The sequence below is a fragment of the Apodemus sylvaticus genome, chromosome 21 (assembly GCF_947179515.1).
Source record: "Apodemus sylvaticus chromosome 21, mApoSyl1.1, whole genome shotgun sequence".
Lineage (NCBI taxonomy): Eukaryota > Metazoa > Chordata > Mammalia > Rodentia > Muridae > Apodemus > Apodemus sylvaticus.
The window spans coordinates 34,798,484-34,813,928 of record NC_067492.1 but is presented as its reverse complement, the minus strand read 5'-3'; the positions used below and the strand labels follow the sequence as shown (position 1 = coordinate 34,813,928).

The 15,445-nt window shown below is 53.1% G+C and overlaps 1 protein-coding gene across 1 annotated transcript in view; it reads left to right on the top strand.

Annotated features, from left to right (window-relative positions):
* Nucleotides 1–744: 744 nt before the first annotated feature.
* Ndrg4 (NDRG family member 4) overlaps nucleotides 745–15,445 on the top strand; it is a 37,585-nt gene continuing 22,884 nt past the window's right edge. The window contains exon 1 of the mRNA XM_052166677.1: nucleotides 745–853. Within this exon, the coding sequence (XP_052022637.1) occupies nucleotides 817–853 (37 nt within the window). The 5' untranslated portion in view covers nucleotides 745–816. The remainder of the gene's footprint in view (nucleotides 854–15,445) is intronic.

Genomic DNA, 15,445 nt, shown 5'->3' with positions numbered 1-15,445 from the left:
GTGGCTCTCAGCGGCGGCGAGGACGGCTGTGACCCTCTCCGGGCGCCGCAGATGGCGCCTGGGCCAGGCCTGTGGGTCTCCCCGCCGGGCCTCCCGCCCACTCCCACGACCCGCGACAGCTCAGGTCCGGCCACCAAGCGGGCCGCGCAGCGTGGCCCACGCCCACCCACCCACGTGGGCACGCCCCCGCGGCGCGGCGCCCCGCCCCCAGCTCCCGGGCTCGCTCGTGCGGGGAACCTGCACCGCTCGTGGGCGGCGGCGGCGGTGGTGGCGGCGGCGACGTCGTCCAGGCCCGGCTCCCGCCTCCGCGACCGTGTCGCTCGGCAGCCTGGGTGAGTCGCCGCGCCCTCACCCCTGGGATCCCCCCTCTTGGCCCAGCCACACGACAATCCCGCACCTTCTCCCCACCTTCCCGGCCACCTCCCCCTACGCGAGGGCGACGCCTTGTCGTCTCCCAGCCTTCTTGGCTCGGACCCCCGGAGACCGCGGCTGTCGCCCGTCCGGCCGCGACGGCTAGGGGCGGCAGGCAGGCGTCTTTTGTTCGCGAGGGGCCCCTCCCGTGCGGTGTCACACTCCTCCCCCCCCTCCGGCGCTTACCACGGCCAGGTGGCGGCGGGTGTCTTTTGGGGTGCGCGGCTGTGCCATTGGTGGATTTTTTTAAACCCTGCTGGAGGGGGCGGCGAGCGCACCGCGCTACCAGCTGCTGCTCCCGCCGCTCCCGCTCTCCTGCCGCCGCTCGTCTCTCTCTCTCACTCTCTGCGGCTTCCCCGCGCCTCGCCCCGGGGCGGCCCAGCGCACTCCTCCGACGCCGCCGAGATGAAGGTGCTGGGACACAGGCTCCAACTGCTGACAGGTACCGCGCCTTGTCGCTAGCCCCACTGCCGCTCTCCGATTTGGAGCGGGTTCGGGGCGCGGTGGCCCCGGGTTGAAAGGGGCGCTCTCCGGTGCGCGTTCCCAGTGGAGTGAAACCTGAGGCACGCCGGGCTGGACTGAGCCGCGAGCGCCGGCGGCGTCTGGGAGGGTGGAGCTCCAGCGAGGCCCCCTGCGGTGTCCCGCCGGGGAAGCTCCGATTAGCAACCCCCGGGGAGCTCCCGAGTCTCGGGTCTTCCAATCAAGTCTCGCATGTCCCCTGAGAAAGCAGCCCTGGGCCTTCTAAGGGAGCAGGGAGAACCTCTGTAAGGGCCTCTTTTTGCCTGTGATGGGCAGAGCCACCTTTCTCTCTGGGGAGAAGTTTCATGCTGAAAGTAGCGTCAAGTGGCCTGGGAAGATGGGATGCTAGATTGAACCGTGATGACTGGGGCCGTTCACCTTGGGGACACTCTAGAGAAGAAATTAGATGTCCTGCTGAAGGCATCCTGGGGCCGGTGGCTGAATGCCTTGGAGAAGCAGGATGCCTAGAGGACATGGGAAGGGGAGCAAAGGACAGTGGCCAGGTGTCCTCATACATGAAGTCCAGCATTAGTGGAGACTTCCGTTCCCAGGGTGGAGGTGGACACCTGGGCTGGAGGGGACAGCCCCTGTCCAGATCTCACTGGACCAAGCTGAGCCTTTGTCCGGTGCTCACCCATGTATACCTAATGAACGTATTCCAAGAGATGCCTCCAGGCACTTGGGGTCCTGCCACTGTAAGGTGAGGAAGGGGCCTGTGTGTGTGTGTGTGTGTGTGTGTGTGTGTGTTTTACTCAGGAAATGGGATGTGATCTGGGGTTCAGATCTGAAAGGACCCAGAGAGAGTGGCCACCTTTGAGACAGACACTGAAAGTAGAACTTTGTGTTCATAAAAAAGGGAGGTCACATTCCAAACTGAAGGACCTAGAATGTGAGTGACTTATTCTGGGACTGGAGTGGCATGACCCTGAAGGGCCTGTGTGTGGGGGGAGGGGTGGGAATGGTGGTGGATGGAGTTATAGGTGGGAAGTAGATCAGGTGAAGGTTTGGGCTGTGAGTGTGTGTGAGCTATGTATGTGTGTGAGTGTGCATGTGTGTGTGCTGGGGTGTTACAGGAGGAAAGTAGGCCAGATGCGGGTTTGGGTTGTATGTTCAATCACAGTGGGTCATGCTGGGCTCATAGAGAGCGGCAGGTGGAGATTTCCTGGGGCCACTTGCAACGGAGAGCGAGTTAACCCGGCTCCCAATGCTCAGACTGGAAGGAGGGCTCTGTAGAGCCTGGGATTTAGGTTCATGCCTGGGCAGAACCTGGCCCTCTCACCACCATTTGGCCCTCAGAGGGCATAGACGACACCCAGTGAGGGTCTGGAAATTGGGGTCCATGTGTGGTGTGCCCCCAGGCTCTCATTGTGCTGTGGCAGGCTTTCTGAACCCCTGGCCAGGCTTCTGCAGGGCTCTGTCATTGTCAGAAGCTTCTGGCGTACCAGACCTAGCTGTGGGTCAGGCATGGTGATGCACAACTGTAACCTTGGCACCCAGGAGGCTGAAGCAAGAACATGGCGAATTTAAGGCCAGCCTGGGCTATGCGATGAGCTCACACCCTTTCTCCTCGTTGTCTCCTCCATGCACCCCCTCTCTCATCACCACCCCCAACCCCTTGTGTCCTCTTCCTGCCTCATAGGTTTGGATTCAGATGCCAGCCACGGCCGGCTGTGATTTTCAACAGGTCGTTTAATCCATCTCATTCATAAGATGGAGGTTACAAGTGACACATTGATTGGAACCTCAGAGGTCTATCTCCTCTCTGGCTCCTTTCTCTGGTAACAAAAGATTCTACCTATCTTGGCTCATTGGCTAGTAAGGACTTTGGGTCTGCACACACACTCCACGTTACCCCTGCCGACAGCAACTGGGAGATTTTTTTTTTTTTTTACTTCTCTCCACGGAGCGGATGTGCAGGTAACAGGATTGTGGTACCATTGTTGTGGTAGGTGACAGCAAATGCTCGACACCTCTTGGTCTGGTCTAAGCTCACGCATCCTGCTCACTGGCTGTGTCCCTAGGATGAGCTTGCAGAGGCCTCTGGATCCTTGTCCTTTTCCACTCCAGGGGGATGTTTCTAGTCGGTTTTTTAATGGCCTCTGTCTTACCATCGTATCTATTTGCTAACGGGATTGGTCACTCTTTCACATTTGCACAGCTGAGAGTGGATGACCTATGTCCTACCTGACGGGTTGCACCTGTGCCCTCCAACCTGCTCAACTGTGGGCCAGACTAAACCATTCCACACTTTGTGTGAGGATGCTTGTCAAATATTGCAGCATCTGGGAGGGATCTGCCTTGGCCTCGGAGCTCATTCCTCAGTACCCTGAGGGCTCCTGTCTCCTCCAGGGTAATCTAGCCTCTTATTGGGTTCTCCACAGTACACCTCTTTGAGATAAATTTCTGGGGAGCCTGGTCTGGCCTCAGTTTCCATCATATGAGGTTGGACCCCAACGGCCTGATGGCTACAGCAGGTGCCCCTCCTGTGGGGACAGAGAATGCCACTGACTTGTCGTGGTGTCGTGCCTGGACCCAGCGTCCCAAAGAGAACAGAGGACAACCAGAGGTTCCCAGGTGACTGCTTCTTGTGGCAGCTTCCTGACTCCCGGGGGGGGGGGGGGGGGCGTGACTTGCCACAAATGAAGGGAGGCAGCAAGCAGTTTTGACCCCAGAGGATGTGAGCTGCAGTGGTCTCCTCTGCATCTCTGGTCCTGGGCAGTGCTGAACTCTGAGCTCCACACTTGTTAGTGGCTTGGGGTGGAGAGTCAGACCTCAAAAGGTGGGAAAGAGCGAGCCACAGTGAAGGAGTCTGGCACAGTGTCAGTCCACACCCAAGTGCCTCCCAGCCCTCAGAGGCGGGCATGGTGGCTTGGTGCAGTTGGCGATTCCCTTTTGTGTGTTCCATGTGGCAGTGGGATGTCCCTGTTTGCAGACTGTGTAGCAATTGTTCTCATTTGTACTCCAACAGTATGTTTCCAAAATGGTTTCAGAGAGCTCTCAAATGGCAGACCGGGCTTTGACAGGGTCCCTTGGAAGTCTGAGGATCTTGGCGGCGGCAGCGGTGGCAGCGTTGTCATTGTTGTTGTCGGCTTCTTCGGCTTCTTCTTCTTCTTCTTCTTCTTCTTCTTCTTCTTCTTCTTCTTCTTCTTCTTCTTCTTCTTCTTCTTCTTCTTCTTCTTCTTCTTCTTCTTCCTCTTCTTCAGTCGGCTTCTTCCTCCTCCTCTTCTTCCTCCCTCTTCCTCCTCTTCCTCCTCCTCCTCCTCCTCTTCCTCTTTCTCCTCCTCTTCTTCCTCCTCCTCCTCCTCCTCTTCCTCTTCTTCCTCTTCTTCCTCCTCTTCCTCCTCTTCCTCCTCTTCCTCCTCTTCCTCCTCTTCCTCCTCTTCCTCTTCTTCCTCTTCTTCCTCTTCTTCCTCTTCTTCCTCTTCTTCCTCTTCTTCCTCTTCTCCCTCCTCTTTCTCCTCTTCCTCCTCTTTCTCCTCTTCCTCTTCTTCCTCTTCTTCCTCTTTCTCTTCCTCCTCCTCCTCCTTTTTCCTCATGAGACAAGGCTTCACTATATAGCTCTAGCTAATTTGGAATTCACTATATGGACTAGGCTAGTCTGAAGCTCACAGAGATTCACCTGCTGTCTCTGGAGGACTGTTGTGTGTGCGTGTGCATGTGCATGTGTGTCTGTCTGTCTGTGTATGTGTGTCTGTGTTTGTATGTGAGTGTGTGTGCACATGTGTGCGCAAGCCAGTGTGTCTCTGTAGCCCAGGCTTACTGTGTACTTACTATACATTTGAGGATGACCATCCGCTCCTGGTTCGCCTGAGTTTGCAGGTGTGTGCCATCACACCCAACTTTCTGTGATGCTGGGAATCAGAGTCGAGGCTCTGTGTGTGCTCAGCAAGTGCTTTACTGACTGAGCCACATCCCCAGCACAGCCCATGTGCCTTGGCAACCTTTCCTACTGCCTCCTGTGGGGTGGATGCAGGGCCGCACACCTTTAATCCCAGCACATGGCAGAAAAGGCAGGTGTCTTGAAGCTCTAGGTGAGCCTGAGGCCAGCCTGGCCTATAAAGTGAGTTCCGGATCAGTGACACTGTATCTTTAAAAACACAAAACAACACAAATGCCCAACTTGTATCATTTCATATCATTAAAAAAAAAAACTTGTATAATTAAAAAAGCAAAGTCTGGCAGTTCTGTATATAGAATTTTGGGTTTAAGTTATTGTCATAGTTTCTTTCCTGTTGCGATAGAACGCCATGACCAAGACAACTCATAGATGGAAGGGTTAATTTGGGGTTTATAGTTCAAGAGAAGGAGTTCATCGTGGCCGAGAGCATGGCTGCAGGCGGACGGGCATGGTGTTCGAGCTACAGCCGAGAGCTCACATCTGGATCCAGAAACTGAAAACAGGAAGAGTTTAGTGTGACTAGACCTTAAACCCATGCCAGTGACACACTCCTCCAACAAGGCCAGGCTTCCCAATCCTTCCCAGCCAGCCACCAGCCGGACACCAAGTTCTCATTCAAACCACCTTAGTCACCCACAGTTTTACAGGATGCTTTTAAAGAGTGCCTGATTCGTGTTGGAGCTGTTGAGGGAAACTAAGGCATAAAACTGCCTTTGGGGACTAGGATCAGGACCCCAAGTCTTCCTCTCCAGGGTATACATCTCCGTACACACCACTGTTTCACTGAGGTGCTGGGCTGTAGCTGTGGGAGGCCCAGGCAGGCAAGGTAGTGGGGCTGCTAGATCCTTAGATATGGGGAGGCTCCCACTGTGGGATGGAAGGCGACTCTGCGCTTGAAGCTTTAAAAACAGATAAAGGTGGGCGCAGAGGTACCCTGTCACTGTTTATGTAGAGTGACCACAGCCAGTTGCAGAACACTAGGAGAATTCATTCACCTCAGAACACACACACACACACACACACACACACACACGCACGCACGCACGTATGCACAGGCAGCTGCAAATCTCAGTGCCAGAGGTCATTTACCCCCTACTCAGATGTCCCCTTAAAAGTAAGTAATACCAATGGTGGTGCCAGCTTGAAGGCGTGTGACAGACAGTCTCCACTTGCCAGACTTGGCTCCGGGTGCCTTCTCTATATTATCTTACCATCATAAGTCTCAAGATCAGTGTGCTTCTCCTTTTAAGGAAACTGAGGCACAGAGCAGCAGAGCACTCGCCAGAGTTCACACCGATGGCCAGTGACTGGCTGGAATTTGAACCAGAAGGGCTGGCTGAGAAGTTTCCTCAGAGCCACGTCTCCTGCATTAAAAAGTAACATTTTAAGTTTAACTTTAAGAAGGGGGCTGAGACTCAGTGGCGGGGCACTTGCTGAGCCTGCAGGAAGCCCTGGGCCTTGTGTTTCATCTCTAGTCCCTGCAAATAAAGCTTTTCCGGGGTGCTGATGGGCATTGAAAAAGCCATGGCAGATAGATAGCAGGCATTGCAGGATAGATGCAGTTTTCACCTTTTATTTCCTTGTTTTAATTAGTGAAAGTATACACATGAATATCAAGTTTACTTTCTGTTTGGTTTGGTTTGGAATTTTTTTTATTTTATTTATTTATTTATTTATTTATTTATTGGACACAGGGTTTCTCTCTGCAGCCCTGGCTATCCTGGAACTTGCGCTGTAAACTACTAGGCTGGCCTCAAACTCACATAGATCCACCTGTCTCTGCCTCTCTAGTGCTGGGATTAAAGACCTGAGCCACCACTACCCCAGCATTACTTCAAATAAACAAAAACCAAAAACAACCGGGCTCCTTTGTAGCTCAGGTTGGCCTTGACTTTACTATAAACCGAGGATGACCTTGAAGTTCTGATCCTCCTGTCTCCATTTCCCAAGTGCTGGAGTTATGAGAGTGTGCCATCGAACTCAGGACTTATCTCCACACTGGGCAAGCATTGTACCAGCCCGACCAACATCCCTAACCTTAAGTTCTGCTGCTGTCTTAAACTGGAAAATGGCTAGGTATGATGGTTCACCCTTGTGATCCTCTTAGGCCGGGGGAAGAAAGGGTGTGGGTTTGGGCTAGCCTGGATTACCAAGGGAAACTGTCTCAGAAACAATTGAAATGTAAATAAACAAAACAGAAGATTTGCAGACGCACAGCGGAAAAGCACTGCTAGAGCTGCGGTTTCAATGAAGGTTTCAATGAAGCCCTGCCGGCTCAGAGACTACTATGTCTTTCTTGCAATGGGGAAATCAAGAGCTGCACAGTTGTTTGTTCTGAGGGCTCCTGGGAGCTGGTCTTCTAAGACCCTGAGGGGAAAGAGATAGTATGCCAGCCTAGAGAACAGCGCCCCTGGCAGTGGTAGAACAAGGGAGCTCTGTAGACAGGCTCCTACTTCCTGCCTCAAAATTCATACCTCAGTTTCCCCTTTATGTTTTTAGGGTATACTAGCTTGAAGAACAGCCACAAGCAGGTATTCTCACCTTAGTCCCTGGAACCTGAGAATGACAGCCTCCACACTAAAGGGACTTTGCAGATAAGATTAGAGATTTCATTTGGAGAAAAGTCCTAGATATGCGGGTGGGGTCCTTTGTGTACTTCCTTTCCCTCCCCTACCCCCCACTGTAAGAGGGAGGCAGAAACTCTCCTGTTATAGAAACAGACGGAAGCGGAGCAGCCTGCCCACGCTGTTCACTTGGCTGTACTGTCTTTTTCCCCTCAGGGTCTCGGAAGGCCAACGCCCACAAGCCTGAACACAGACGCAGAGTGACTGTTCCTCCCTAGATTTCCCCTCTGAGATCTGTAGAGGCCCAGGGCAAGCTGCTTTGCTGTTGGTCGTGCAGTGGGGAGGGCCACCTGAGCCAGGGATGTGAGGGAGCGAGTCCGCAGCCCTCCCCCAGCCCCCAGTGAGTCCGCAGTCCTCACCCACCCCCACCCCCCAGGGAACGAGTCCCCTCCCCACCCCCACCCCACCCCCACCCACTCTCTACACTGGGCAGGACTGCCAATCTTCAGAACTGTAATTCTGGGCATTAAGTCCAGGTAATGAAGAGTCATTAGAACACACACTGGAAAGTGACCTGCAGAGAAGGTGGGCAGGCCCCTGAGGCTTGGGGTCTGCGTGGGCTTCCAATCAGCCCTGGCTGTATGACCTGGAGCTGGGCTTGACCGTGCCCCAGTGTGATCCTGGCCTCAGCTGAGGAAGCGCCACAGAAGCCAGAATTGGCTGTGTGAACTTCGACCCTGCCTGCCAAACCCTGGCCCCCTTGGGTACAGAAGATTGGATGTGTGTCTAACACACAGAGTCCAGTCTAGTCCGTGGGTAATGTCTACTCCAGAGTGACTGACAGAACACACCCTTGGGACATGCCAGCTTCTCAGCCCACTTCCGGCAGGTAGCAGGGTGAGTGAGTGTTCTGTGGCTGTGGGTATGCCCAGGTGGGCAGGGGCAGGGGTCTCAGCCACTTCGGAGGTCACAGGAAGTACTTGTGGCATGGCCTTCCCCAGAGTAGAGGGTGGTCCCATAGCCGAGTTCAGGGTTTGTAGCCCTCACATACTCTGTATCCAAAATTGTTCCCTGGTGGCTCTAGTGCCCAGACCTTGAGCAGCAGAAGTGGCTTGTAGCGGTGTTAACGCCTTGATGCTCTCTGCTGGATATGCCTGGCAGGCAAGGGTCGGGTCTAGGATCGGAGTAGGACCTGGGGCAGGGTGGACCCTTGCCATGGTGGGGGGTCCTTGTAGCTAATGCCTGAGCCTGCTCCTCACCCACACCGAACAACGTTCTAGGCTGTGGGTGCCCTGGCCTTCCCAGCTGTGGGGTGCTCCCTGACACACAGGGAGGGGTAACCTAAGTTAGTCTGGGGGTCCTTCAGAGATTGTCTGCAGGTGTCCTAGAGTAACTGGCAGCACGGCTATTGTAATGCATGGAGGGCAGCCTGTCTCCATGCCATCCACTGCACAGCACGACCGTGTGTATGATTTCCACAGGGGCAGATGCTGGGCCTCACTTGGCCTTTTGAGCCCAGAACAGAGAGGACTCGAACGTTGTAGTCAAATGGCAGGTCCAGACCAAGAACTCGAACCAACACAGAGGGCAGTGCTGGGCTCCGTGGCAGCTACAGTGGGCGAGGGCAGTGCTTTGGTCTACTCCACTTTTTTATTCCCAAGACAAGGTATCTCTATGAAGCCCTGGCTGTCCTGAAACTCATTCTGTAGACCAGGCTGGCCTCGGACTCACAGAGCTCTCCCTAGCTCTGCCTCCTGCGTGCTGGGATTAAAGGGACGCTCCACTCTTTTTGGTTTGGTTGTTTGGATTGGTAGATTTCTTAGGCCTTTTCCTCCTGATGGCGCCCAGGAAAGAGCTCTTCCCTAAGAATGCTAATAAGAGCTGGGTCTTGAGGCTCCTCCTCACCCTGAGCCCTCTGACACTTAGCCACGTGTCCCTTCCACTTGGTTTCCCTAAAGCCTGTCTCTACACTCACTGTGGCCTTCATCTGATCGCCATGCTAACGTTGGAAGCGCCAGCTTTCCGAACACCCGAATACACACAGTGTATTCCTACTGCATGTGCTTGGAGTACCAGGCTGGGGGTTTCTTCCTCCCCATTCTGGCCTCATACTTTCTATGTAGCTGAAGATGATCTTGAACTTCTGATCTTCCTGCCTCTACCTCTCAAATGCTGGGATTGCAGGAGCCACCTCAGGGCTCTGCCTCAGTTTCTCTTATCAGCCTACAAGGCTGGATGTTATTTGCTGCACTCGGACCTCCCCACCAAGCAGGCGAGCACTGGTGCTCTCGCCAGACTCTCAGGCGTCCTCCTGCCTTCCTCGTGCCTTGTTTGTATCTCTTCAGCAAGGTGACACCTCTCACCACCTGAGTTCTGTCCCTTCGGTGGCCTCCATCCACAAAAGCACACAAACCTGTTAGCTGTTTGCTCTGCCCCAGCCCTGAACAGGAGTCTGTTGTTGTCAGTGGTTTCTCCCTCATTCCTGAACCAGCCTGAAGTCTCTTACATGATTCAAAGATGGTTCAGATTTCAGACTTTTTAGAGTTGGGGATATTTAACTGTCCTCATGGAGAAAGCCCAGGGTCTAAAATGCTCATATTAAAACTTTGAGTGTCAATCCAGACAGTGGTTCACCTTTTAATCCCAGTGCTTGAGAGTCAGAGGCAGGAGGGTCTGAGAGGTTGAGGCCAGCCTGGTCTACAGTGAGTTCCAGGGCAGACGGCTTACACAGAGAAACCCTGTCTTGAAAAAAACTTAAAAACAAACAAACAAACAAAAAAAACTGAGCGTCATGTTGATGTTCAGAACGCTTCAGCCTTCAAATGATGCCTGGCAAAGAGTCAAGCCGGGTGGGGTGATGCACACCTGTGACCACGCCTGGGCAGCTGAGGCAGGATGGAGAGGTGAAGGTCGTACCTCAGCATTGCCTTCACATTTGTGATATCCACCTGTGATGTGTGCCCAGATTGGACCTGGCCAATGAATGGCTTGGATCACCAGGTCACTTCTGGGGCACCATCGTTCCTGCTTGAAGCACGTAGATTAAGGATTGAGGACCCTCAAAGGGTGCTGTTGCGGGAGGAGGGTACAGCAGGTGGCACCCTCCTACAGGCTGGGCACTTGGATGGAGAAGGCTGGCAGGTGGTTGGTGCTGGGGAGTCCTTTTCCCTGGTGACATTGATTTCTAAAGTGCTAATTAAACAGGTGGTTTTGGAGAGAGGCTTTGGTGAGGAAAATGCCTTGAGAATGTGTGTGCCAACCCTCTGTCCTGAGACTGTTCCAGAATCTTGGCAGGGGGAGGTATACCCTCCGCTTATTACCTTTGTGAATCTTACCCCAGGATCCGGGACAAGTGTGTCCTTGTTTCTGGGAAACTCGCCAGGTTGGGCAGCCACAGCTGAGCTGAGTGGGTTGCCTGTGCTGAGGAACTTTGAGAATTTGTGACGAAAGTGCCAAAGGAAGCTTTTTAACTTGTGCGGGTCACCATCACGCGTCACACATCACTGTCACTGTCACACGTGCAGCTGCCAGCCAGTGCAGCCCTGAGAACTGCAGTCAGAGGTGCCTTGTGAGACCCCAGAGAGAATGGTACCTAGGGCTGTGTTGCTTGGGTGGGGTGGGGGGGTCGGGGTAGGACCACACATGATATGACGTCCTGCAGGGCCGGGAGCATGAGTGCTGCTTGTTTGCCTATATAAAAAGCCCTGGCGTTCCTGTCCCTGTAACATATTTTTACATATCAGGGTGAGTGGGTGGGTCTCTGGTTTCCCAGGAAAAATGTCTCAAACATATATCCGTGTCAACCGTACGTGACAGAAAACTGTTGGCAATCACAGATTAAGCAGGCTGCGGTCCCCTCTTCTACACAGAGCCTGGATTCATAGTCACCTGTTGCTCAGGTGCTGCTGTGTTGCCTCTGTTGTTCCTAGTGTCCTACCTCAGCATCCAAAGTAGCTGCTCAAGTTCCTGCCATCATATCTGTATTCCAGCCAAAAACCTAGCAGGGAAAGAGCCAAAGAACAGTGTATCTCAGGCCAATGAGATGCTTCAGTGGATAAAGGCACTTCCAGCTGGGCCTGACAACCTGTGATCCGGCCACAGAAACCCATGTGGTGGAAAAGGACCGGCTCCCACAAATTGTCCTCTTACCTTCACAAGCAGGTCAAGCACACACACACACACACACACACACACACACACACACAAATAGTGGTATACCTCACCTTTAAAGAGTAGTGCTCAAGGTCACATGTTCTACCTTAGATGTCACATCGCCTGGTCATGAGCTCCATTCCCATGATTAACTGGCCCTGTAAACTTTTGGGAATCTCTCAGTTAGGAAATGGAGAGCGCAGGCGTCAGCCCTGCAGCAGGAGGAGCCTGTTCCTGCTCCACACAGTTGCTGCCTGTGTGTGCAGTTAGAACTGTAGCCCCCTCTGCCTTTGGTCTGGGGATTAGAAGTTTCCCCGCCTGGAGCCGTGTTGTGTAGAGGAACGGAGCTCACACACTGGTGCTGTGCCTCCACTTCTGGCTTCAGAGAGAGCCACCGGTCATCTCTGAGTGCAGGCTTTCGATCTCTGTCTACCTCTAAAGCTGGGAGCCTCGGACAGCTCATGGCACTGGGCAGCTCGGCAGTGCTGTCACCGTTGCTGTCCCAGGAGCCGTGAGACTGAAGAGCAGGCGTCACTGCATAGTGTGCTCTGGAGAAATGGTGCCGCAGAGACGGATAGCACGAGGCATGTGGGCACCAGCCTCAAGGAGGGTACCAGAGGCAGCGTCAGAGTGCAGGGGAGTTAAAAAGTTTATTTTCCGTTTTCGTTGGAGCCCGTGAGGGAGCTAGGTTCTGCTCGATTGTTTGTTTTGGAGACCGGGTCTCACTGTATCTTGCTGTCTCGGAGTTCACTGTGCAGACCTGGGTGATTTCAAACTTACAGAGATCCTCCTGCCTCTGCCCCTGCCTCTGAGTGCTGGGAGTAAACATGAGAATCTTAAAGTTCCAAACAGTGTGATGTCAGAGACAAAGCCTTGAGTGCTGATAAGTCACCATGGGCCAAGAGACAGACCCCGAGTGAGGACCAGTGTTCAGCTCCCCAGACCCAGGGAAATGCCTCCATCTGTAATCCAAAGGAGGTGAAGAGATCCACAGAACGAGGTACCTAACTGAGACGGGAGCTCCAGGCTTCAGGGAGATCCTGCCTTGATGTATGAGGTGGTGACATCAGGAAAACAACTGATGTCAACCTAGGTCCTACACACACATACACACACACACACACACACACACACACACACGCACGCACGCACGCACGCACGCACGCACGCCACACATGCACAACCAAAAGTTCATCATTTTGTAGGCATCAATTCTAAATCTTATACCTGCTCTAGGAATGATTATAAATTTTAAAGATAAAATATTGTGTAGCTTCTCTTGGCATTCACAAGCCCCAAGTTTGATCTTCAGCATGGGAAAATAAAAGGTAATAGAAACTGGGTGGTGGTGGTGCACACCTGTAATCCCAGCACTCTGGGAGGCAGAGGCAGGCGGATTTCTGAGTTGGAGGCCAGCCTGGTCTACAGAGTGAGTTCCAGGACAGCCAGGGCTTCACAGAGAAACCCTGTCTCAGGGGAACAAAAAAAGATAATAGAAGGCAGATTTCTTACCACTTGATAAAATCTATGGCGTCCAACTGTACTTAAAGGGGCTAGAAGTCTAGTTCCAGGCTCCTGGTAAGCGCAGTCAGCCGGATTTAGAGCAAACACGAGTGTTAGTGCTGACACCCCTGGCTCTGCCTGCAGACAGGACGGACCTGGAGCAAAGTGCCAACTGAAAGGGATGCAGGGTGGCCAAATCCGGCCCGCTTTGAAGACTGAGATGGCCACAACAGAATCTAGCCCATAGGATGGTATGATAAAATGGGGACCGGATAGCTACACAGAGCAGAAAGGACAGCTCTTTTACCCCCAGAATCCCAACCAGCAACTGGACAGGATGATGGAAATAGAACATTATCATTAGACAAACGCCACAGTAAGAATGGTGGACAAAGTGGTCAGGAGCTACTAAGATTAGCCTGGGAAAGTATGAGAAGAAACAGGGTATTGTCAGAGTACCTTCCCATGTGATAACCAGCTACAAAAATAAAAGATAGTTCTCCCTGCAAGAGACGGCTAGCAGGTAACCACCTCCCAGCAGCACTCAGGCTCCTGTGCAGGACAGCAGCACCCCAAGCCCACGGTGCTAGGCAGCAGTGAGAGTGCTGCTTCCCCTCTGTTCTTTTTTGTTTGTTTTGTTTTGTTTTGTTTTTTGGAGACAGAGTTTCTCTGTGTAGCCCTGGCTGTCCTGGAACTCACTCTGTAGACCAGGCTGGCCTCGCCTCTGCCTCCCAAGTGCTGGGATTAAAGGCGTGCGCCATCACCTCCCGACTTCTCCTTCGACTTCTCCTTCGTTCTTGCTCCCCATGCCTAACACGGAGTCTGAGCGAGCCCAGGCTGAGGGTGGTGGTCAGGTTCGTTCCCCGGGCCTGCTTCCAGAGTGTCACAGTTACGAACGACCAAGGACTGGGGCTCCGAGCCAGCAGGAGAGTGAAAAGCCAAATGCTGTTATCATTTGGGGGCCCTCCTGAACCCCCCAGATCCCTTGCTAACAGCGCTGCTCCCATGTGCCCCCCTTCCCGCCGTGCCTGTGCCTCTATGACACGAGACGAGGGGAAGTGCTGTAGTTTGTGTGTTATGATTTATCTGTAGGATAAAGCGGGGGAATGTCATGATTTATTACAAGTGGGTTTTGTCCCCGTCAATGTGTGGTGTCTTCGTGTCTTAGGTGAGATGAAATTCAGTGTATGGAATAGAAATCTGTTAGCCCACTTGCAAACCAGCACCCTTCCTGCCAGGGGGAACTGTTTTTTTTTTTTTTTGTTTTTGTTTTTGTTTTTTTTTGGTGGGGAGGTGATTTGTTTTTTTTCGAGACAGGGTTTCTCTGTGTAGCCCTGGCTGTCCTAGAACTCAGTCTGTAGACCAGGCTAGCCTCGAACTCAGAAATCCTCCTGCCTCTGCCTCCCAGAGTGCTGGGATTACAGGAGTGCGCCACCACCACCCGGCTCAGGAACTGGTATTTTACCTGGAGTCATGTGAGGGTTTTGTTTTTAATTTGCTGACATAGGTACCTGTTTGGTGGATATTTCTTTTTTACATAAATGGGAATTTTTTTCCTACTTACCGTGTGGCAGTCCTTGTCCCTTACCGTGTGTTTCAGAGTGGCGCTGTCTTTTTAACAGTTATACTCCTAAGCCAAGGTGCTCTCTATTTATGTGGCCTTCGTTATTCATCATTCATATGAATAATAGGAATTGCTTGGGCATTTTTATTCTTCCTGGAAGAGTTTTGGGGGCCTCATATACTTCTCCTGCTGTATCTGTGGTTGTTGTACCCAGACATAGAATTAAAGAGTTGACAAACTACCAAGTTGCTTCCCAAATAAGTTGCCCCCCATCCCGCCCCGCCCCACAGTTCTGCCAGCAGCATCTGTATGTCCCCTCCCCCATCCCCAGGCCTCGGTGACGGTGACCTAGCATCATCTTTCAGTTTGTAGCAGATGACGGATGATGAAGAAGAGAGGGGTTGGGGAGGGGAGCAGACACTCACAGGAACCCAGTGAGGAAGCAGGAGAGAGGGTCTCTCTCAGGTCTAGAACAAAGCAGGGTCGGCAGCTAGAGCAGGGAATGGAGAGCACAGAGGAGAAACAGCCCGTGTCCTTCTCTTCCCAGTCCTGAGGGGGAGACGGTGAAGAAGACGCCACCCTCTGTGGTCAGGAGAGCGTAAAACTGGGGTTTTAGTTCAGGGTGAACTAAACTGAGGTGGGGTTCAGGGTCAGGTGTGGGAGGAGCAGTGGGAGACACCTCCAACTGCATCTGGAAGGGTGTGGGGTGTGCTGACTTGGTGTCTGTCCTTGCGATGTCTTCCTCTGTAGTGGGGACCCCAGGGTTGTTGGCCTTCACATGTTTGGCTTCTTTTGTGATGATAGCTCTTGCAACCTCAGGGACCCAGCAGAGCT